At 46.7% G+C, this 22722-nt stretch overlaps 1 protein-coding gene across 5 annotated transcripts in view; it reads left to right on the plus strand.

Annotated features, from left to right (window-relative positions):
* Nucleotides 1–22514, plus strand: part of WDR93 (WD repeat domain 93) — a 48104-nt gene extending 25590 nt beyond the window's left edge. For 4 of the 5 annotated variants that reach the window (XM_043921923.1, XM_043921922.1, XM_043921924.1 and 1 more), the window contains 10 exons: nucleotides 894–978; nucleotides 5239–5410; nucleotides 6875–6945; nucleotides 7925–8011; nucleotides 9249–9368; nucleotides 9976–10189; nucleotides 12399–12462; nucleotides 12859–13015; nucleotides 13373–13574; nucleotides 22255–22514. In XM_043921923.1, coding sequence (XP_043777858.1) covers nucleotides 894–978; nucleotides 5239–5410; nucleotides 6875–6945; nucleotides 7925–8011; nucleotides 9249–9368; nucleotides 9976–10189; nucleotides 12399–12462; nucleotides 12859–13015; nucleotides 13373–13574; nucleotides 22255–22354 — 1272 coding nt within the window. In that variant the 3' untranslated portion in view covers nucleotides 22355–22514. The remainder of the gene's footprint in view (nucleotides 1–893; nucleotides 979–5238; nucleotides 5411–6874; nucleotides 6946–7924; nucleotides 8012–9248; nucleotides 9369–9975; nucleotides 10190–12398; nucleotides 12463–12858; nucleotides 13016–13372; nucleotides 13575–22254) is intronic. The other variant, XM_043921925.1, reaches the window with a different exon arrangement.
* The last annotated feature ends 208 nt before the right edge of the window (nucleotides 22515–22722 follow it).

The following is a 22722-nucleotide window of genomic DNA, read 5'->3' on the forward strand; positions in this document are numbered from 1 at the left end:
CACCCGATATCAGTGGATTATTTTTGAAGCATATTATTTAGTGTCCAAATACTTGAGATGTTCTAGATATCTTTCTTTTTTTTTTTTTCTGGTTTATAACTGAATTCCACTGTGATCAGAGAACATACTTCATATAATTTGAAACCTTTCCAATTTATTAAGACTTGTTTTATGCCCCAAATATGGTTAATTCTGTTAAGTATTCTATGTGGACTTGAAAAGACCATGTAGTCGGTTGTCATTGGTCCAAGTTGTTCAAGTCTTCTGTATCCTTAGTGCTTTCCCCTCTATACTCTTACTGATTTTCTGTCTACTTATCCTATCAATTATTGAGGGAAGAGTGTTGAAATCTATGAGACTGTAGATTTATTTCTGCTTTCACACTAAGAATTTTTGCTTCACTCTGTTATTAGGTGCAAGAAACATTTAGAATTTTATATCTCCTTGAGAATTCACCATTTTATCTTTATTCAATGACCCTTTGATCTCTGGTAACATTTTTTGCTCAGAAATCTATTTTGTCAGATATTAATATAGCAACCTCAGCTTTCTTTTGATTAGTTTATAAGATATATTTTTTCTATACTTTTAAAATCTTTATATTTAAGATAAATTTCTTTTTGATAGCATATCATTAGGTCTTGCCTTTTTAATCCAATCTGTCAAACTCTACCTTTTAATTGGGGTGTTTAGGCCATTTAGGCCATTATATTTAATGTGATTTTTTTATGTATTTATGTCTAACTCTACCACTTTGCTGCTTAGTTTCTATTTGTCCCACCTGTTTTTCTTTGTTTTTCTTCTTTTTTCAACTTCTTTTGAAATCAGTGTTTCTAATGATCCTGTTTTATCTCCTTTGTTGGCTTATTACCTGTGCTTTTTCCTTATTGTAGGATATGAACATTTCTTTCAGAGGAGATGTTAAGTTGAGTCTTCCAGTTCAAATAATGAAAATCAAACCACCCAAACCAATTACAGGTACGTATAACTCCATGAATACTGTTTTTCCTTTTGCCATTGATTTCTTAGTTTTTTTCTTTCTCTTTCTCCACATTTTTCATTCATTAGCAGCAGTATCTGATTTACAAGTCATAGGCTCTGGGACCTAAAGATTAAAAGTATAAATGTTACAAGGATACAATTAACTAAAAGAATTGGGACATCAGGAAAGAGACACCTTTCCCGAGTGCTGGTGGAGTTCACTCATTCCTACATTCCTGTGTTACTTCATTCACCAGTATTTGCTGAGGGCCAATAATGCACCAGGCACCAAGATGAGTAAGACACATCACCCATGCTCTAGAAGCTGCAGGTGAACAAAGAGAGAATAGGAGGAAACCATAATAGTAGGATTCGATTAAGTGCAGCAGTGGGGACATCCAGGACCAGAAAAACATAGAGGAAGGAGTAACTAACTTTGCCTAGGGAATAGGCAGAGGCTCTGTCAGAAGAAGGAACATCTGAGAAGGTTTTAAGAATTAAGTGGGAGTTGGCTGTAGACAGAGGACATACAGTCTATTCTCTCAATATTCACACATGACCTTAGGGATATACCTACAAGGATGTTTACTGCAGTGCTATTTATAGAGGCATAAGAGTAGCGAGGTAAATCTGGTACACTCAGAGTACTTTGCAGCCATTAAAAACAAAGAGACAAATGCAAAAGACCAAGAATAGACAATTCACTCTCATAGAAGAACATGGTGATATGATTTCTCCATCAAGATTTATTACAAAGTAATAAATTACAGTAATTTTAATTACAATAATTTAAGTAATTATTACAGTAATTAAAATAAGGTAGAAAAAGAGATGAGTGAATAATAGATGGAAACATATATATAAAATATAGAAATAGTTGATAGAATATAGTATATTTAAAGATTAGATGAAAAACACAGGGTCGAGAGGGCAGGACAGAGTTAGGCTGAAATGGACACTTGATAGCTGTGTGAAGGTGGTGCTACAGAGCAGTGAATGGTCATTTCAGTAAGTGGTGTTGGTTGTCCATATGGCCATTGCCTCACATGATATACAAAATTAAATTCCAGATGAATCGTAAAAGTTAATATGAAAGACAAAGCAATAAAACTTTTAGAAAATAATATAAGGCAATATCTTTATGACCTCTGGGTAGGGAAAGACTTCTTAGACCAAAGACAAAAAGTACTTATGATAAAAGAAAAGTTGATAAGTCTGACTATATTAAAATTAAGAACTTCTAGTCATCCAAGTACATCATTAACAGCATGAATGAGCAAATTATGTATTGGGAGAAGGCATTTTCAAAACACATAAGACTTATGAATGGTCCATATCCAGATTCTATTAAGAATTCCTACAGATTGTTAGGAAAAAGACAGGTAATTTGGTATAAAATAGGTAAGAGATTATTCAAATGGCCAATAAACATATGAAAAGATGCTCAGCATAGTTAGTTATCAGGGAAAGGCAAATTAAAACCATAATGAGGAAAAAAAAAACCCAAAATGAGATACCACTCAACACCTACCAGGATGGCTAAAATTAAAAGATAGTGATTATAAACAGATCTACACGCACACTGCAGGTTGTTTTTCTAACAAAAGGAGTCAGGAATAATGCTGCTAATAAAAAACAATGATGATATTGTTTAAAAATAAATAAATAAAAGTTATTGATCATACCAAGTTGGTGAGGATGTAAAACAATCAAACCTCCCATACATAGATAGCAATGAAAATCAGTACAACCACCCTGGAAAACAATTTAGTGTTAGTGTTAAAGAAAAGTTATATCCTCTGACCCAGAATTTACACTGGGTAACCAACCATATCAGTTTGTCTGGGACCAAGGGATTTCCCTGGACATGGGGCTTTTGGTGCTAAAACTAGGAAACTCCTGCACAAACCAGAATGAGTTAGTCACCCTGCTTCTAGATGTATACCTGATTGGCTTGAAAGTAAAGGTATTTCAGGAAGAATGTACAGGAATAGGAATAATGGCATGATTTCCAATAACCACAAACCATGAAACAACTGAAAATCCATCAACAAAAGAACATGTAAGGGACCTCCCTGGTGGTCCAGAGGTTAAGAATCTGCTTTTCAGTGCAGAGAACACAGGTTCTATCCCTGGTCAGGGAGCTAAGATCCCATATGCCACAGGGCAGCTAAGCCCAGGCACCACAAGGAAGATCACACGAGTTGCAGCTGAGATCTGATACAGCCAAATAAATATTTAAAAAAAAAAAAAAAAAAAAAAAAAAAAAGAACATGTAAATAAACCTTAATATATATATTTTTTCCACCCAGTGGAATACTATACAGCAACAAAAAGGAACAAACCACAAATATACACAGCAAACTAGCTAAATTTCACAATATTAAGCAAAAGAGGGCACATATAGAATTGACACTGTATAATTCCACTGTGTACAGCTCAAAAATCAGGCAAAACAAAGCTGTAGTGTTTAGATGCATATTTAGGTAGCATAAAAGTAACATAAATGTCATGAAGTGATTACCTAAAAGCCAAGAGAATGGTTGCTGCTTTTCTCAGGGGATTATGACTGGAGCAGGGCCTTTGGGAAGCTTTTAGTACAGAGATGTGATAATCTGTTTCTTGACCTCAGGAGAGACAGATGTTTTCTTTAGCATAATTTATTAAGATGTATTTAAAGGAAAAGATACATTTTTATGCTCCTTTCTGAATGTGTTATAGTTCACAACAAGGAAAGGATTTAATAAATGCAAATAAGCAACAAACAATGAAGAAGGTCTATAGTACTGAAATAAAGAGATCTCCCAAGATACTTCATTAAATCAAAATGCAAAACAAACCAAAAAAAAAATGCAAGAGGTGTAGGGTATGACAGCAATTCTCAAACTTCAGCTGGATCAGACTCTCTTGGAGGATTTATAAAAACCCAAATTGCTGGGCCCTACCCACAGTGTTTCTGTTTCGTTTCTAACTCTGCTGATCTGGGACCATATTTCAAGAACTGCTAGTTAATACATGGTATCATTTGTTTTAAAAGATACATACAAATGTACATGTAATACATATAATAATATATATTATACTATTTACATTATATAATGTAGTAATATGCTGCCATCTGGGGCTTCTCTGAGGGCTCAGACGGTAAAGAGTCTAACTGCAGTGCAGGAGACCCAGGTTTGATTCCCTGGATCAGGAAGATTCCTTGGAGAAGGAAATGGCAACCCACTCCAGTCTTCTTGTCTGGAGAATCCCATGGACAGAAGAGTTTGGTGGGCTACAGTCCAGGAGGTCGCAAAAGAGTCAGACACAACTGGGCAACTAACACACACACGCTGCCATCTAGAAGGGGTCTGTTTCTAGAAGGTTGTACGAGAAACCGCTAACAATGGTTGCCTCTGGAGGACGGGACTTGGGGCCCTGTGGGACTCCCTGGGCACCTTCCAAAGAGTAAAGGAGTTTTGAAAATTAGGGTTCATGCCCAGAAAATAGATCGCCTAGGTTTACTGTGGGTGTGCCTGCTCAGTCGCTCAGTCATGTCTGACTCTTTGCGACCCCATGGACTGTAGCCCGCCAGGCTCCTCTGTCCAGGAGATTTCCCAGGAAAGAATACTGGAGTGGGCTGTCATTTCCTCCTCCAGGGGATTTTCCCAACGCAGGGATCAAACCCGTGGCTCCTGCATTGGCAGGTGGATTCTTTACCACTTGAGCCACCTGGGAAGTCTCCACTGTGGATTTAGGAGCAGATGAGAAGGAAATGAAAGGTTACTGGGAAGGAGAATGATAAAAATGATTGGCAGAGAAAGGAGAATTTTTAAAGGAAGGCAGTTGGATCAGTGTAAGCAGAGGAGGCTGAGACTGTGTATTGAGGGTCCTCAGCCATGGCTGAATAGTGCGAGTGACTGGCAGGTTTGGGGCCTTGCTGGGCTGGAGAGACAGCAGTGGTGATCTAAGGTCTCTAGTGACATTGTGAACATTTCCCTGGCCTCTGGAGATTCTGTAGTCTGGAAACAGGAGATGACAGCAGGATGGAGATGGAGGAGTGGGAGGAGGGAGAGCAGCTTCCCTTCGCCAGTGCTCCGTGAGCTGGTGGAGTAGGAGGGAGGCCGGGGAGAAGGCTCAACACCTGGGCAGAGCAAGAACAGACTTCTGAGGACGAGGGATTCTTCAGGAAACTGGGAAGCATAGAGGAGGAAGGAGAAACCAGGAAGGAGGACGTCAGAAGGTTTAACCAATGCTGGAATATTTTCAACCTAGGTACCACATTTAAGAGCCCCCTGGAAGCCTTTGCAAAGATAGCAGGCTGCCGCGGGCTGGGCTCTGGGCAGAATCACTACATCAAGGCAAGCCAGTGGGAGAAGCGGGAGGCAATCTTAAAAGCCACCTACAAGAAGTACCTGGATGGGGAATGGGAGCCTGAGCCGATCAGGTGAGCCTGGAGGTGAGGGGCGCGGGGGTGAGGCCAGAACGACCCCTCCCTGGGAGCTTCTCTGTAAGCACATGCAGAAATCAACCGGAGGACCTTTATTAATTCAGTCTCAAAGCTTTTGATGGTTTGGGGGACTTCTCTGAGAACTTCAGCAAAATCTTTGGAAAAGTTGGATGGAGGTTGTTTAAATATAATTAGAACAAAGGATGATAACATAGATTTAAAAGAAGGAATAGGCGTCTATGGAGATGAAAAGTAGAGCTTTAGAACTTTTTTTTTTGGGGGGGGGTGGGTTGGGGGCCATCCAGCACTGCTTACAGGATCTCAGTTCCCTGACCAGGGGTTGAACCCAGATCATGGCAGTGAAAACACCAAATCCTAACCACTAGACCACCAGGGAACTCCCTATTTTATAATTTTTTTGTATGATAGCATCTCCTTAAAAAAAATTGTTTTCCTGATTATCTAGATAACACAGATGATCCTAGAGAGGAAAAGAAAATTGACCACTAATAACATTTTCTTCCACTTCCATCCAGTCTTTCTAAATGTAATACATTAATGTGTAATTGTTAAAACACGCTACTTTCTAATCTCAGTGAGCAGGTAGGCCTCAGTTATTGTAAAACCTGAGCCTGAGTCCTTGAAGTATCTGGTGGAGCAGGTTCAGCAGCCAGCTCTCCTCACAGCTATTGCAGGTCTCAGAAATGTTCTTACTTCACATGGGGAGTGAAACCTCTCATCTTGCTGTCATGTGGACCTGAATTTTCTCACTTCACACAATGTCCCAAGGCTAGCTACTCCCTGCTGCTGCTGCTACTGCTGCTAAGTCGCTTCAGTCGTGTCCGACTCTGTGCGACCCCATAGACGGCAGCCCACCAGGCTCTGCCGTCCCTGGGATTCTCCAGGCAGGAACACTGGAGTGGGTTGCCATTTCCTTCTCCAATGCATGAAAGTGAAAAGTGAAAGTGAAGTTGCTCAGTCGTGTCTGACTCTTAGCAACCCCATGGACTGCAGCCTACCAGGTTCCTCCATCCATGGGATTTTCCAGGCAAGAGTACTGGAGTGGGGTGCCATTGCCTTCTCCGAGCTAGGCCCTAACAAACACTAAAAAAAAAAAAAAGTACCAACTTAGTATACCCGGGATAGGAGCATTTATGTACTTCACCCAAGTCTGATCATGAAGGGGTCTTCCCCCAGGACAGGAATGGCTCTGCCACCATACTGGGTGCTCCTCCTGGCCTGGGCTAACTCCCACCACTCTGCCTGTCCAACCCTCACCAAACTCCAAGGGCCCACACCCACCAGGACCAGCACGTAGAATATGATTTGCTTCATGGCCCTGAACGCCCTGGAAGGTCCTTCTGAACTACTCATTTCTGGTCTTAATACCAAGACGCTGCCAGCACTTGTCTTTGCCAAGGAGTCCACCACGGCTCTGACCAGTGTCTCTTTCTTTCCCAGTATGGCTACGTTCTACTTCCTCCTCCCCAGTCGCGTAATCCCAATGCCAGCGGGAGTCAAGAGACCCCCAGGTAAGGAAGGGGAAGCAGGTGGTCATCACGGGGGAATGCCCAGCAAGCCCTCCTAGAGAAGCTCATCTCAGCACACCCTGCCTGCTGGGAGGGAAGGAGGTGGAAAGTGGGTTGCCAGCTGCAGCTTAACAGTTTCTAGTTGCACCTGTGACCCCTGAGTCCAGATTCCTTGATGATGGACACTGGCACCGTCTTCAGGGTGTGAGCTGCCACAGAGGACGGTGTGTACACATCCCGCCAGGCTGCTTCTGGATTTTTGTTGTTGTTCAGTCTCTTAAGTCGTGTCCGCCTCTTTGCAACCCTATAAACTACAGCACTCTAGCCTTCCCTGTCCTTCACCATCTCCCGGAGTTTGCTCAAACTCACATCCATTAAGTCAATGATGCCATCCTACCATCTCATCTTCTGTCACCCCCTTCTCCTGCCCTCAATCTTTCCCAGCATCAGAATCTTTTCCAATGATCAGTTCTTCTCATCAGGTGGTCAAAGTAATGGAGCTTCAGCTTTCACATCAGTCCTTCCAATGAATATTCAGGGTTGATTTCCTTTAGGATTGACTGGTTTGATCTCCTTGCAGTCCATGGGACTCTGATGAGTCTTCTCCAGCACCACAGCCCAAAAGCATCAATTCTTTGGCACTCAGCCTTTTTTATGGTCCAACTCTCTGGATATGAATTCCTTTCTGTAGAAAAGGTTAGTTAAAACACTGACAGCCTAGTGGACAGGAATTTATCTAGAAGATGTGAAAGCAGCCGAGGGGCAGTAGTGACCATCCTGCCTGCACAGGAAGATGAGTTGGCCCCAGGAGCAGCCCTCCTGGGGGTGCCCAGCCGCTCAGCTGGTAGCTCACCCCTCAGTTGGGTGCTGCCCATTGGCACAAACCATTTCAAACTGACCTCCTCCTGGGCAAACCCCTCCACCCAAATCAAAGTCCGCCCAGACTCCTTCCGTGACGCCCCTTTCCTCTCTTCTTCCCCAGGGCTCGCCTGTGTCCTTGGTGTACACTGGACCGATCATCACAACTTCTTCTTCTATTCACTTAACCGGACGCTGAAGGATAAAGCTGGTACTTTACTGCCGGGATGGGAGTCGCCTAAGCTCAGGGCTCTCAGATCACGTCCTTCTTCAGCTCAGCCAAGAGCATGTGACTGACAGCCGCGTGGCTTTTAGGGGACCAGAGCTGTGCAAACAGTGGGTGGCTTGCTAGCTGTGGTGTGACCCCAAGGCTGTGTCTCTCAACTGTCATGTTTTTAAAGATGATGTCCATGGGGACAGAGCCCCTTCTGTTTACAGGGCTCCTTAGGCAGTGAAGGTAAAAAAAGGGGGGCTTGGTCCCAGCACATGTCTGCAATCTATGTGGTTTCAGGCCGGTCACTTGATGCCCCAGTGCCATTTTCTCCCCCAAAGCAGAAAACCACTCAGTTACACCATCCTTATGTACTGCATGCATTAGTCGTGAATATCGAAATCCAGTTTTTCTACGTGAAGGCTCTTTTGAAGTTGAAAGGCACTTAAGAAATATGGGTGGTGGTGGTTTGTTTTTGACAAACTCAGGGAGGCAGTTCCACGAGCAAATTCACTTTGTGTGAATTCCTTGAGTTAACACTATGCTGTCCTTCAGAGTTATATTCAGAAGTAATGTTTAAAAACTCACAAAGGAAGAATTTCTTTCCTTTCATCCCTCTCCCAGGAAACCTGGCTTCTAATCTCCACTTCTGTACTGACTGGCTCTTGTGACTTTGGGCAAGTCACTTCCTTCTCTGCCTCATTCTGCTCATCTGTAAAATGCGGGTTCTAATAGGACCCACCTCATAGGATCCTTGTGAGAATTAAATGAAATGAAACCCATAAAGTGCCCGCTCCAGTGCTTAGCACCTAGTAAGTACTCATTCAGTGTTCGTGCCCACGCTCAGTCGCTCGGTCGTGTGGGACTCTTTTGCGATCCCGTGGACTGTAGCCCTCCAGGCTCCTCTGTCCATGGGATTCTGCAGGAGAATACCGAGGTGGATTGCCATTTCCTTCTCCAGGGAATCTTTCCAATCCAGGGATCAAACCCATGTCTCCTGCTTGGCAGGCGGATTCCTTACCATTGACCCACCAGGGAAGCCCCAATCCCTGTTAACTGTAGTATAATAATAATCATAGGACTTATTATGCTGAGGAAGGAGACAGCATGGCACAGAGAGGAGAGAGATGGTGAGCCCAGACAGGCAGACCAGTCTGGGTCTCAGGCCGTCCAGGTGGCGGCGGGGGTGGGCGCGGGGGTCCGGGGGCGGCCTGGTGAGTGGCGTCCTCCCCTCTAGACCCCGAGGGCGTGTGGCCGTGCGCCGCGCCCATCGTGGGGTCCCAGCTCAGTCCCTGCTCTTCCTACCTGGTGCTGGCCTGCGAGGACGGCGTGCTCTCGCTCTGGGACCTGGCGCAAGGTAAGCCCCGCTCCGCCCTCCACCGCCGCGCCTCCGTTACACACCCGGACCTGCCCGGGTTAACGCTTCCTCCCCACCGTTACACACCCGGACCTGCCCCGCTTCCTCCCTTCCGCTCCAGTGCTGACTTGTCCCCTTCCTTGGGTTTGGTTCCCCCACATACTTAGAAGGGGTCCTCCTGAAGTGGGGGGGATCCCTCCTCCCCGTGGGCGTTAGATATGAATTCCTTTATGTAGGAAATGTTAGTTAAAACACAGACAGCCTAGTGGATAGGCTGCCTTCACTCTGAAGGATGCTCGCGGCCTGGGTTTTGTTTGGTTTTTCTTCTGGTTCTCCTGGGTCTTTCCTGCAGCACACAGGCATCTCTAGCTGTGGCGCGCGTGCTTAGTTGGCCCGCGGACTGTGGGATCTTAGTTCCCCAGCTAGGGATCAAACCCTGCATCCCGTGCCCTGGAAGGTGGGTTCTTAGCCACTGGACCACCAGGAAGCCCCTCAGTGCTTGGTTTTGCCTTCCTGTCACCCATACACTCGCTGGTCACAGACCTCGCGCTGGCGGCTGCCTCCCTCTGCCCCTTTCCTGACCTGCTCGTGCCCTCCCTTCCTCCAGGACTCACTCTTGGAGTCGTTGCTCTTCCTGAAAAGTGCTTCTGCCAAAGCATCCACTTCCTGAAATACTTCCTAGTCCACAAAGGACAGAATGTGTATCCGGAGGGCTCAGTGAAATGCCACATGAAATGCGTGGTGCTGTGTACAGACGCGTCTCTCCATCTGGTGACAGCCTCGGGTGTCCAGAACTCCACCATCAGTCTGCTGGTGGAGAGGTGGGTGGTTTGGGGGAAGGGCGGGGTTCACGATCTGCCGGACATAGTGCCCTATTTAGTAGTAAAAAACCGAAACAACCTCTCAGAGGTCATCACTGTCTCAATGGGCTTCTCAGAATCACTAAATCTTTTATTGGGTCGCTGAAAAGTTCCTTTGGGTTTATTTTCTGCAACATTTTATGGAAGAACCCAAATGAACTTTTTGGCCAATCCTATACATGTGGAGATATATATATGAGTTCTATGTATATAAATTGTGTGTTGGCACAAATAACATCTTTCCTATCCCATGTGACCAGGAAGAGGGTCGTTTTTGCCAAAATATTGTTTGTAATCAGTTTCTTCAAAAGCCTCCCTCTTTTAAATTGTGAAATATTTTGTGCATGCAAATAACCTGTATAGTACGTGTGAGGGTGTGTATTTAGCATACATATGGGTGGGGGTGGGAACTCCACTGTCCCCATCACCAAGGTTAAGAAATAGATCATCTCCAATTCAGATAAGGCTCTCTGTGAGCCTCTCCTGGATCACATCCTTCTCTCCTCCACCTCAGAAGTGGTTGTTGTTCAGTCACTAAATCGTGTCTAACTCTCTGCAGCCCCATGGACTGCAGCATGTCAGGCTTCTCTGTCCTTCACCATCTCTCAGAGTTTGCTCAAAGTCATGTCCATTGAGTCGATGATGCCATCCAACCATCTCATCCTCTGTCGTCCCCTTCTCCTCCTGCCCTCAGCCTTTCCCACCATCAGGGTCTTTTCCAATGAGTCGGCTCCACACATCAGTTGGCCAAAATACTGGAGCTTCAGCCTCAGCATCAGTCCTTCCAAAGAATATTCAGGGTTGATTTTATTTATCTATTGCTGCATATAACAAACCACTCCACAATTTAGCGACTTAAGGAAACAGTCACCATTTAGCCTCTGATGCTGTAGGTCAGCACTTGGGGCTGGGCTCAGTTGGACAATCATTCCTCCTCTGGGCTTGCCTTGACTCTCACAGATGCCCATGGGCAAGGGGCTGACTAGCGGGCCTTACTCACATACAGGCAGCTGGCAGCTGGTGGCCAAGGCACTCCTCCTTGCAGCCTCTCCTGCAGGCTGTCTCAGGCTCCTTAGTAAACCTCAGGGCTCCCAGCCGCTGTCGAGGCTCACTGATGCTTTCCAAGCCTTGGGCACTGCTTGTGTTACACTGGGCACAGCATGTCATCTGGCCGTGCCCGCATTTAAGCAGTGGAAAAGCAGACTCTACATTTTCCCCCTTGATTTATTTATTTTTAATTGAAGGATAATTACAGTATTGTGTTGGTCTCTGCCATACATCAACGTGGATCAGCCACAGGTATACATGTGTCCCCTCCCTCTTGAGCCTCCCTCCCACCTCCCATTCCATCCCACCCTTCTAGGTTGTCACAGAGCCTGTTTGAGTTCCCTGAGTCATGCAGCACATTCCCAGTGACTATCTGTTTTACATAAGTTAGTGTATACGTGTCCATGCAAGTCTCTTCATTCATCCCGCCCTCTCCTTCCCCGCCCTGTGTCCACAAGCCTGTTCTCTTTGTCTGTGTCTCCATTGCTGCACCGTAAATAGATTCACCAGACCATCTTTTTAATTCCATATATATGCATTAATATACAATATTTGTTTTTCTCTTTCTGACTTATTGCACTTTGTATAATAGACTCCACCTTTTTTTAAATGGGAGTTACTGCCAAATATGATGTCTAATTTTTTTCAATCTACCACACTGTTTTCCTAAATTCATCATTTCTTTGTTTTCCTTCAAGAATTAACCACATTCATATGACTGTATCTTCAAGTCATACACAGTCCAGCTGTGCATATTTTAGGGAACTTGCTAATGGGATCATATTCTGTGTATTCTCCAATTTGTTTTCCAATGCCATTTATTCTGTGACTTGCTTTGCAGTATTGTTCAGGAGAATGGTACATGTTGTATGCAGCTCCAGCTCTTTTGTTTTCATTGCTATATAGTATCCCATCATACAATGTAACACAATTACTTAAGTACTCTCCTACCAATGAATATTTAGATGGTTCCCAGTTTTTGCTACTGTGAACATCTCTGACATACCTCCTGATGCTTCTAGAGAAGAACTTGTCTGTATTGGATATAGGTATATGCCTAGGAGAGGATGGCAAAACTTGAAAGCTCCCCCAGTCTGGATGTCTGTGTGTCTGTTTGCTACAGGCCGGTGAAGTACCTGGATGAAGCCATCTGTGCTGTGGCCCCGGTCCAGGCCTTACCTGGGATGGTAGGTTCCTCAGGCCCCTCATTCTTCTTTAGTGAATGTGTTCATTATTCCTTCCAAAAAATCTCTGCTGAAGGCCTGTTGTGTGCTGGGCACTAGATCAGCTTTGGGCACAGACTGGGAGGAGAAAGCACCTGCCCTCGTGGAGCTCACGGTTCACTGGGGAAGACCGGTGAGCCCCGGCAGGCGGGTTCTTTACCACTGCTGCCGGCAGCTCCACAGGAGCAGACACACACTTTCCTGCTGCCCCCCGAACGGCTCCAGCTGGATCCAGAGGCTGGGTGCCCAAGGGTGAATAAATTCTCCGTTTGTTTTTTATTTCTAGCTGCTTTTCTTATTTCACACTGGGATGAGTGACAGACTGGAGAAGTCCCCACTCACCGTTTCTTTGCTCCCCAGGTGCTGACTTTTTCCAGAGACGGCTCTGTGTTCCTCATGGACGTGGCCAAGTCGCAGATCGTCTGCTCCTTTGCTCCCCCCAGATCCTACTCCCTGGTGGCCCCCTGGAACCCAGTGTTTGTCGTGTCTTTACACCACCCGTGTTTCCTGCTGCGAGGTACGGAGGGGGACCACGAGGGCTGCCGCCCAGACCTGTGGCCTGCTGACCACCTCTGACCCTCTCGGTCCTCACATAAAGCACAGGGTGACCCCATCCAGTCTCCTCCCCACTCCTCTTCCCGGCCCCCACAGGCCAGGACACCGCCGCTCAGTCCTCACCGGCACTTAGATAAAATGCTGGGCAAGCCTCCCATCTGGACTCCTGCTCCTCCAGATCAAGTGAGCCCCTCTTAGCCCAACCCCAGTGATCCAGGCTTTGTAAGCAGAGAGCAGCCCCCTCACACCCACCCTGACCGCAAGGCGCACGGAAAAGGTGATCACTGTAACAGAACACCATGGTCCTGTTTCGTCCCAGGAGACCATCCAGATGAAATTGGATCTGCCAGCAAAGCTGAGGACATCCCAAATTCTATTTTCTATTTTAATTTTGAGGACTACCCACTCCTAGAAAACTTCTCAAGAAACTGCACCATTCCTCAAGCTAGCATACTGGACCCCCCAACATTTGCCCAGGCATTGCCCCTGGAGGAGAGATGCGAGAAATTCTTCCAAAAGAGGTAAAGTTCTGGGTCTCTGCAGCTGGGGTGGTCCCTGGACCATGGAATAAGTGGTTTCCTTGATCATAAGATCCTTTTCGGCATTTAAATCCCATTCAGATTGGAAGAAAAGGAGTAGTGAATTCAGACTGGTAGAAAAGAAAGGCTGCAATTTGGTGTTTTCTTCCTGTCAAGGCTGTCTTTTTCTTGTTGCTTTTTCTTTTCTTTTCTTTTTTTAAGTATATTTGGATTATCAGACATGGTCATCTAAGACAGGGGTTGGCAAACTACAGCCAAATTTGGCCCAGTGCCTGTTTTTGTGAATAGAGTTTCACTGGAAGACACCACGCCCACTGCTTTATGTCTCATCTGCTTATGTAAGAGTTACAGAGGAGCTGAGCAGCTGCAGCAGAGATGCTGTGACCCACACAGCCTAAATCATTTCCTAGCTGGCCTTGTAGAGAAAGTGTTTGCCAGCCCCTTGTCTGAGCCCCCTTCCCTTTCTCCATGATCCATATAAACAATTACGTGATACACCCCTCCTCTTTCTCTGTCTGTAACCCCCAGCCCCAAGGGGACTCTGCTTGTGTTCCTTCCTGCTATGCTGCTGCTGCTAAGTCACTTCAGTCGTGTCCAACTCTGTGCGACCCCATAGACGGCAGCCCACCAGGCTCCGCCATCCCTGAGATTCTCCAGGCAAGAACACTGGAGTGGGTTGCCATTTCCTTCTCCAATGCATGAAAGTGAAAAGTGAAAGTGAAGTTGCTCAGTCGTGTCTGACTCTTAGCAACCCCATGGACTGCAGCCTACCAGGCTCCTCCGTCCATGGGATTTTCCAGGCAAGAGTACTGGAGTGGGTTGCCATTGCCTTCTCCGCCTTCCTGCTATAAAAGCATCATTAATGGTATTCAGTCCATCCTGAGAAAGCAGGGGTCTCTTTTTTTAAAATTTCATTTATTTAGTTATTTATTTTTGGCTGCACTGGGTCTTCATTGCTGCATGCGGGACTTTTCTTTAGTTGCAGTGTGAGGGCTTCTCATTGCTGTGGCTTCTCATTGTGGAGCAGCACATGGGCTTCAGTAGTTGCGGTCCCAGGCTCTAGAGTGAGTGCTCAGTAGTTGAGGCCCATGGGCTTAGTTGCTCTGAGGCATGTGGAATCTCCCCAGACCAGGGATCAAATCTATGTCCCCTGCATTGGCAGGCAGATTCTTAACCACTGGATCACCAGGGAAGTCCAGTTGGGGTCTCTTCTAATCCATCCACAACATTATATTGGATAATGAAGCATGTGTGATGTTTTTTCTTTGTTTTTTTTCCTGTTTGCAACTTTTCTACCCAACATATGGATGTTTTTGGAAAATTTCAAACAATGGCTTTAAAAAAAAAGTCAAGAGAATGAGGTCAGGTCATGGCTGTAGTGGGGCTATTCTCCTGGGTTGAGGGTCATGGTGTGGAGCTTCCTGGTGCTCTTGCTTGATAAGGCTCAGAGAAGTTTAATGAGCATGTTCCCCTTTCTGTCCTCTCTGTCTAACCCCCTCCTTTCACCAGCCTAGGAAGGGTGCGCCTTCCCACTTCACCCAAAAGCCAACTGACTGCCCTCCCAGTGGGAAGGGACCAGAGGCCAGCGGCTCCAGCTCTGGGCAGCTCACCTCCTGCCTGGCAGCCGAGGACCTGAGCAACTCAGGATGCCTTAGCCCCTGACCATTTCCTCCCAGTCGGGGCACAAGTGGACGTTACCACTCAGATATCTGCTCAACTAACCCTGTTTAGCCTGATAAGTTTGCTTCTCATGTAGAGCTACTACCATAACAGAGTAATTACTCACTGAAAAAATGTGACTCATTATTTCTCAGCTTTATGTTGTTGTTCAGTTGCTCAGTCGTGTCTGACTCTTTGTGACCCCATGGACTGCAGCATGTCAGGCTTCCCTGTCCTTCACTATCTCCCAGAGTTTGGTCAAACTCATGTCCATTGAGTTGGTGATGCCATCCAGTCATCTCATCCTCTGTTGCCCCCTTTGCCTCCTGCCCTCAATCTTTCCCAACATCAGATTCTTTTCCAATGAGTCAGCTCTTTGCATCAGGTGGCCAAAGTATTGAAGCTTCAGCTTCAGCATCAGTCCTTCCAATGAATATTCAGGGCTGATTTCCTTTAGGATTGACTAGTCTATGGCCATACCACCCTGAACGCGCCCGATCTCGTCTCATCTCGGAAGCTAAGCAGGGTCGGGCCTGGTTAGTACTTGGATGGGAGACCTTTAGGATTGACTGGTTGGATCTCCTTGTAGTCCAAGGAACTCTCCAGAGTCTTCTCCAGCACCATAGTTTGAAAGCATCAATTCTTCAGTGCTCAGTCTTCTAAGCTTTATATATATGTATATGCACTTACAGAAATTTGGGAAGCAGGACAATAAAGAAAAATTAATTTCTTTATTAAATTAAATAATAATAATTTAATTATTATTTAAATTAATATCACACCTATCACCCCCAGATCCCAGTGCTGCCATTAATGCATCAGTAGATTTCCTTAAGATTTTATTATTAGCATTTTTACTATGTTGAGATCATGTTCACTTTTTTCATCTGGCTTTATGTCATTCCAGAATACAACTTAATGACTTTTTAATTTTAAGAAAAACTTCCTTATTGCTCTGGTTTTTAACATCTATGTACATAAATTTCCATGGGAAGGGTGTCTATAATATCCTTCCCCACTCCCCCATGGCTGGGTCTGCTCTCTTGAGAAGGCAGTCCCTTCTGCCCTGACCCCCTCCAGTCTCCAGAGACCCATCCTGGCCCCCATCGGGTATAGAAGGGGTTCCTCTATCTCCCCTTCCCAACGGTGTCTCTTCCCTTATCAACACATCTTAGCTCCTAGGTCCCACATCCTAGCCCCTCCCCGGGAGGGACTGCGGAAGTGGGGTGGGGTGGAAGGGCCTGCCTCCCAGGGAACCTTCTGCTGGGACGTGGGCCGGAGTCAGCAGGGCTGACCAGGTGGGGGCTGGGGGCCCAGGTGCAGGGCTCAGGGCTGAACCAGCAGTGGGAGCTTGGGGAAGGGAAAAGTTCAGGGAGGTGCTCCCTGGGTCCAAGCACCCAGCAGGAGCTGGGAGGGGTTGCATGGTGTGGCTGGGGCAGCTCAGCTTGAAGGGATGTTTACTTGGGCCTGATCACAGGATTCAGTCATTTCCCTCGAGGTCCCAGAGATAAATTAGGAAACACTGATTTAGACAAGGCATTTCCTGTTCCCTGGTGGCTCAGACAGTAAAGAATCTGCCTGCAGTGCAGGAGACCCAGGTTCGATCCCTGGGTCGGGAAGGTCTCCTGGAGAAGGGAATGGCAAATCCACTCCAGTACCCTTGCCTGAAAAATCCTGTGGACAATGGAGCCTGACAGGCTACATCCATAGGGTCGCAAAGAGTCAGACACGACTGAGCAACTAACACCTCCACTTTCCTTGTTCTACTTGCTCTGAGGTCTGACATCTGGGGCTTTTCCAAAGAGTATCCTCCCTCCAATACTTTATTACAAATAGACCTCAGTTTCGAAAAAAAGTCAGTAAGCATCTGTATTCCCACAACCTAGATTCTGTCATTAACATTTTATTCTTTGTTTCTTGCACATAAATATGTCCGAGGATTTTAATCATTTTTTTGGTCTCTGTTTACTCCTTGTGACTGAAACAGTTTCACTTGGCCCTAAAACTAGGTGAAACTTGAAGGCAATGGATTTATGTGGCAATAGATTCAGAGTTCAGACTTAAGATACTCTGTCCAAAGTGTTTTTGCAAAACCTGCACTTGGGACTCTTATAAATAGCCAGTGTGAAACTGAAGCACGCCTTTTGGACTTGGCAAGAAGGCCAGTTAGCACCAGTGCGCTACCCCAACCCCTCCACAGGCCTGGCTTCTGTTCCCATCTCTCCTGGGCCTCCAGGGCACCATTCCTTCTGGTTCCACTGCCTGATGTCAAGTCCGCCGTCTCGGCTGGGTCAGACTTTTGATCACAAGACAGAAATTATAGGACACAGGACGCTGCCAGAAACAACCCCCTCACCCCTGTTTCTTCCCTCCATGCCCCCTTTATTCCCTGTAGCCAAGCAGAAGGTGGGCTTCTGGGCTGACCCAACAGTCCCACATCTGCAAGGCACACAGTCCCTTGGCGAGGGATTGGGCAGATCCCGTGTGGACACCAGATGACATTTCCCTTGAGGGTGGAGGAAGAATACACCCACTGCCCGGTCTTCATTACCCCTAGGAGGGAAGTCATGGGCCTGTCCTAACCTTCCTTTGCCTTTCTTTTATTATTATCAATCGATTAATTAATATATTTATTTTACTTTGGCTGTGCTGGGTCTTTGTTGCTCTACTCGGGCTTTCTTTCGTTGTAGCAAGTAGGGGCTTCTCTCCAGCTGCGGTGCAAGGGCTCCAGGGCACACAGGCTTCAGCAGCTGAGGCACACGGGCTTTAGCTGCCCCACGGCATGTGGAGTCTTCCCAGATGAGGAATTGAATCCGTGTCCCCTGCATTGGCAGGCGAACTCTTAACTTCTGCACCACCAGGGAAGTTCTGCTTTTCTAGAGAACTCTTCCAGAGGGACGAACCTCTGGAAAATGATTTATAGACCCATAGACCCCACATGTGCACACTGTAAGGCTACTGGAATTCAGAGGTCTTGCCTGAGGCCTTACAGATGTTCCGTCTGCTCTCCCACTTTGCAGATGGACAGCCCATCTTTTTGGAAGTTGGATGCAAACACATTGCTTCAAAACAATAGACTGCAGTCATATTTGTTATGCCATCACGGGGAAGGAAAACTCTTTCTTTGCTGATGGTGGAGGGAGGGTGTCTGGAGCGCCAGAGAGGGCTGTCCCCAGGGACAGTCTGTATCTAGCCTCAGGGGGCAGGCATCCTCCCGGGTCCCTCCTCACTGCTGAGCGCCGCACTCAGCCAAAGGCAAGGGCACTGCTGCCACGAGAGCCGCCCGCCCAGCTTCCACGTGCTCCCCACACCTCTGCGGTGCCCTTGGTGGGTAAACTTGCCTCCCACTTCCCAGAGCACCCAGGACCTTGGCTGCCCTCTCACCCAGGTCACCCCCGCCCCCACACCCTGTCTCCCTCCTGATTCAGAGAAAGCGGCGTCCTGCTCATACCCACGGCTATCTCCTTCCCCAGGCACCCAGACCTTCTTGTCCATCGGGTCGGTGACCTCTTCCCTCCATTGTCTTAGTCACAGGCATGTGTCCCCACTGCATTCCCAAGTTAGGAAATAAGCCAGCGCCTTCCCAGTTCTGAGCCGCCTTATTCCTCCTCTGCCCAGAGCCCGGTTCCCAGTGACTACACCCCACTCCTGAGCCCTCTTCCCCCATCTGCGCCCCAGCCCACTGCAGACTCCACCACGGGGGGTCACTCTGGCCCCATTTCCCAGCCATCATCCTCCCACAGTCATTTTTGTGAGTTTTTCCTAGTATTTCTGTGGGATAAATTGGAGGTGGGCTTTCAGAATTACGGGGGAAGTATGTCTGAAAGGGCAGATTCACCCTGCATCCTTACCCCCTCCCCAGACTGGCCAAGAAATGAGGGACAAAACTGATAGTTCGTAACTATTTTAATTTGGAAATTAAGGAGGTTGAGTATCTTTATGTTATATCTATTCTATGTTTCTCTGTCTCCTTCTGCAAATCGACCTGGCTCTTTCTCATGGGTGAGTTCTTTTTTTTTTTTTCCATTTATTTTTATTAGTTGGAGGCTAATTACTTTACAATATTGTAGTGGTTTTTGCCATACATTGACATGAATCAGTCATGGATTTACATGTGTTCCCCATCCCGATTCCCCCTCCTGCCTCCCTCCCCATCCCATCCCTCTGGGTCATCCCAGTGCACCAGCCCTGAGCACTTGTCTCATGCATCCAACCTGGGCTGGTGATCTGTTTCACCCTTGATAGTATACTTGTTTCAATGCTATTCTCTCAGAACATCCCACCCTCGCCTTCTCCCACAGAGTCTAAAAGTCTGTTCTGTACATCTGTGTCTCTTTTTCTGTTTTGCATATAGGGTTATCGTTACCATCTTTTAAAATTCCATATATATGCATTAGTATACTGTATTGGTCTTTATCTTTCTTTTTAATTTTTCATTTTTTTATTAGTTGGAGGCTAATTACTTTACAATATTGTAGTGGTTTTTGCCATACATTGAAATGAATCAGCCATGGATTTACATGTGTTCCCCATCCTGAACCCCCCTCCCACCTCCCTCCCTGGTCTTTATTTTTCTGGCTTATTTCACTCTGTATAATGGGCTCCAGTTTCAAATGAATTCTTTTTAATGGCTGAGTAATATTCCATTGTGTTTATGTACCATAGCTTCCTTATCCATTTGTCTGCTGATAGGCATCTAGATTGCTTCCATGTCCTGGCTATTATAAACTGTGCTGCGATGAACACTGGGGTGCACATGTCTCTTTCAGATCTGGTTTCCTCAGTGTGTATGCCCAGGAGTGGGATTGCTGGGTCATATGGCAGTTCTATTTCCAGTTTTTAAAGAAATCTCCACACTGTTCTCCATAGTGGCTGTACTAGTTTGCATTCCCACCAACAGTGTAAGAGGGTTCCCTTTTCTCCACACCTCACGGGTGAGTTCTTTTTAATTTATTTACGTATATGGCTGTGCCAGGTCTTAGCTGTGACACATGGGATCTGATTCTCTGACCAGGGATCGAACACTGGCCCCCTGCACTTGTTGTGGGAAGTCCTAGCCACTGACCACCAAGGAAGTCCTCATTTTCTTTTGATTTTAAAGAGTTCTCTATTAACGTGTTGTAAATCATTTTGCCTGATTTGTCTTTGGTTAGGAGTAATTTTGGTTGCCTGTTTAGCCAAATGGAAGTTGTGCAGTGGGATGATCTCACCCCCTCCCTCAGGCTTTGCCGAGGGGCGGGATGTAACTGAATCACTGTGCTGTCCAGCAGGATTTCACACAACATTGTAAATCAGCTATTCTTCAATTTTAAAAAAATGAAAAGAATTAACCTCTCCTGAGCACCTGCTGTGTACCAGGCACTCTGCCAAGTACTTTGAGGCACATCTTGTTTCTTACTATAGTTAACTTTATCCCCACAGTACAGCCAGGAAGCTAAGGCTGACAGGGGTCAAGCCGCCTGTCCAGGGTCACCAGCTTCTAAGGGAAGGAGCTGGGTTTGCACATGAGCTGTGAGGGGCCAAGGCCTGCACACCCTCTGCCTGGCCCCTGCCCACCGACCCCCACACACACCCCACACACGGGAACTGGAAACTCCAAGGGTCCTCAATAGGAAAAGAGAAAGAGGCAGATCTGAGTGTTGCCAGGAAGCAACTGCCAGGATACATTTTCAGTGAAAAAGGCAGAGAGTGTGTTGCACTCTTCCATTTAAGTTTAAAATGAGAGGTGATATGCGTGTCTGTACTTGTATGTCTGAACGGTTTTCAAGGATTTACAAGGAGCCGTTCATTACAGTTTCTTCGGGAACAGAAAATAAGGGTCTGAGGTAAGAAGGAGGTTTACTTTTAATTGTATACTCACTTTTGTATCCTTTTTTTTTTTAAGGCAAAGTATAGGTTACTTACATTAAAAAAAAAAAATGCTTTAATGCTCTGAGTACCGGACATCTCCGTGTGGCTGTCCCACTGGCAGAGCCGCAAAACAAACCCAAAGCTGTGGTCCTTGTCTTTCCCCCAGAAGTGTCCCTCCTCCCATTTGCTCTGAGCTTTTAAACACTGTACGCTCACTCAGGCACCCGAGGTGGAAACCTGGCCGCAGCCGCACCCCCTCCCCAGACGGAAGCCCACCTCTCTCCTGCCCACTCCCGGTGGCCAGCTCTGCATGCAGCCTGAAGGGTGACCCTGGGCTTCTCTGGTTCTGCCACACTGACTGTGCACTTATTTTTTTTTAAAAAACTCAACTCAAAAATCTTATCCTCTGGGAGCACTCCCCAGGCAGGAAGTGCTCTTCTCTACAGTTTTCTTCTATTTTCTTCATCTTAAATGCCTCCTGTTACAAATGTTCTTTTCCTCTTGTCACCTCACTAAACTGGGCTTCCCAGGTGGCGCTAGTGGTAAAGAATCTGCCTGCCAATGCAGGAGACAGCAAGAGACAAGAGTTTAATCCCTGGATCAGGAAGATCCCCTGGAGTAGGAAATGGCAACCCATTCCAATATTCTTGCCTGGGAAAGTCCATGGACAGAGGAGCCTGGCGGGCTACAAAGAGTTGGGGTCACAAAGAGTCGGACATGACTTAGTGACTGATCACCTCACTAAACTGTGGGGGGAGAGGGCAGCTGTTTTAGTCACTTTGATCTTTCCAACACGTCCCCCAGTGCTGGTCACTAGTACGTGCTCAAGAAATGTTACACGTAACTAGTGGCATTCGGATGTATTTAACGTTGGTCCTGCAAACAGACTTTTAGTTCATAAATTCACCTTCCATCACTCCTATTATTCCTTCTGCAAAGCTGATTCAGGAACCTTCTGTGCACCAGGCTGAGTCCTGAGAACACAGACAGGAAGCAGATGTGTCATTTGGGGAGTTTCTCATATCAGCCCAGGGTGATCAGGGTCTGCCCTGGGGATCTAGGAGCCCGGGGTGGGGGGTGGGGGGGTGGGGAATAGGGAGTGGTGGGGATGCAGTACAAAGCAGGTTCCTCTCATCAACTGCCTGTCCCACAGTATTCAGAACCTGGCGAAGAGCAAGGTGAAAGAGGAAGAGCACTGGACCCGGCTTCGGAGGTATTCCTTGCTTCTCCAAAAAGAGGACCTTAAGAAGTGACTGGGCTGCGGCCCTAGGCTCTGAAGAGGTTGGCAGCAGGCAGGCTTTGCCCTGGAACGCTCTTGAGGTCAAGAGACACAACAAAGGGCTGCAGCTCAGTAGGCCTTGGGCCTGGCTTGCAGTCTGGGACCTCTGCAAGCCAGCAAGGGGAGAGACATGATTTGGGGGTGGGGGGATGGGGCCTTAAACCTGACGAGTAAGCCACTCGTCAGAATGCTTAGGAGGGCAGATGTCACCTAAATAAACAGCGATATTGTTTCCAGACTCCAAAGCGGCTGTGGTGTGTATCCTTCATTCCCACTCAGTCCAGACCCCCAGCAGGGCCCAGGCAATGAGGTCAGCCAGAGTCCCAGGCCTGGTGAGGACGG

This window comes from Cervus elaphus, chromosome 13 (assembly GCF_910594005.1).
Source record: "Cervus elaphus chromosome 13, mCerEla1.1, whole genome shotgun sequence".
Classification (NCBI taxonomy): domain Eukaryota; kingdom Metazoa; phylum Chordata; class Mammalia; order Artiodactyla; family Cervidae; genus Cervus; species Cervus elaphus.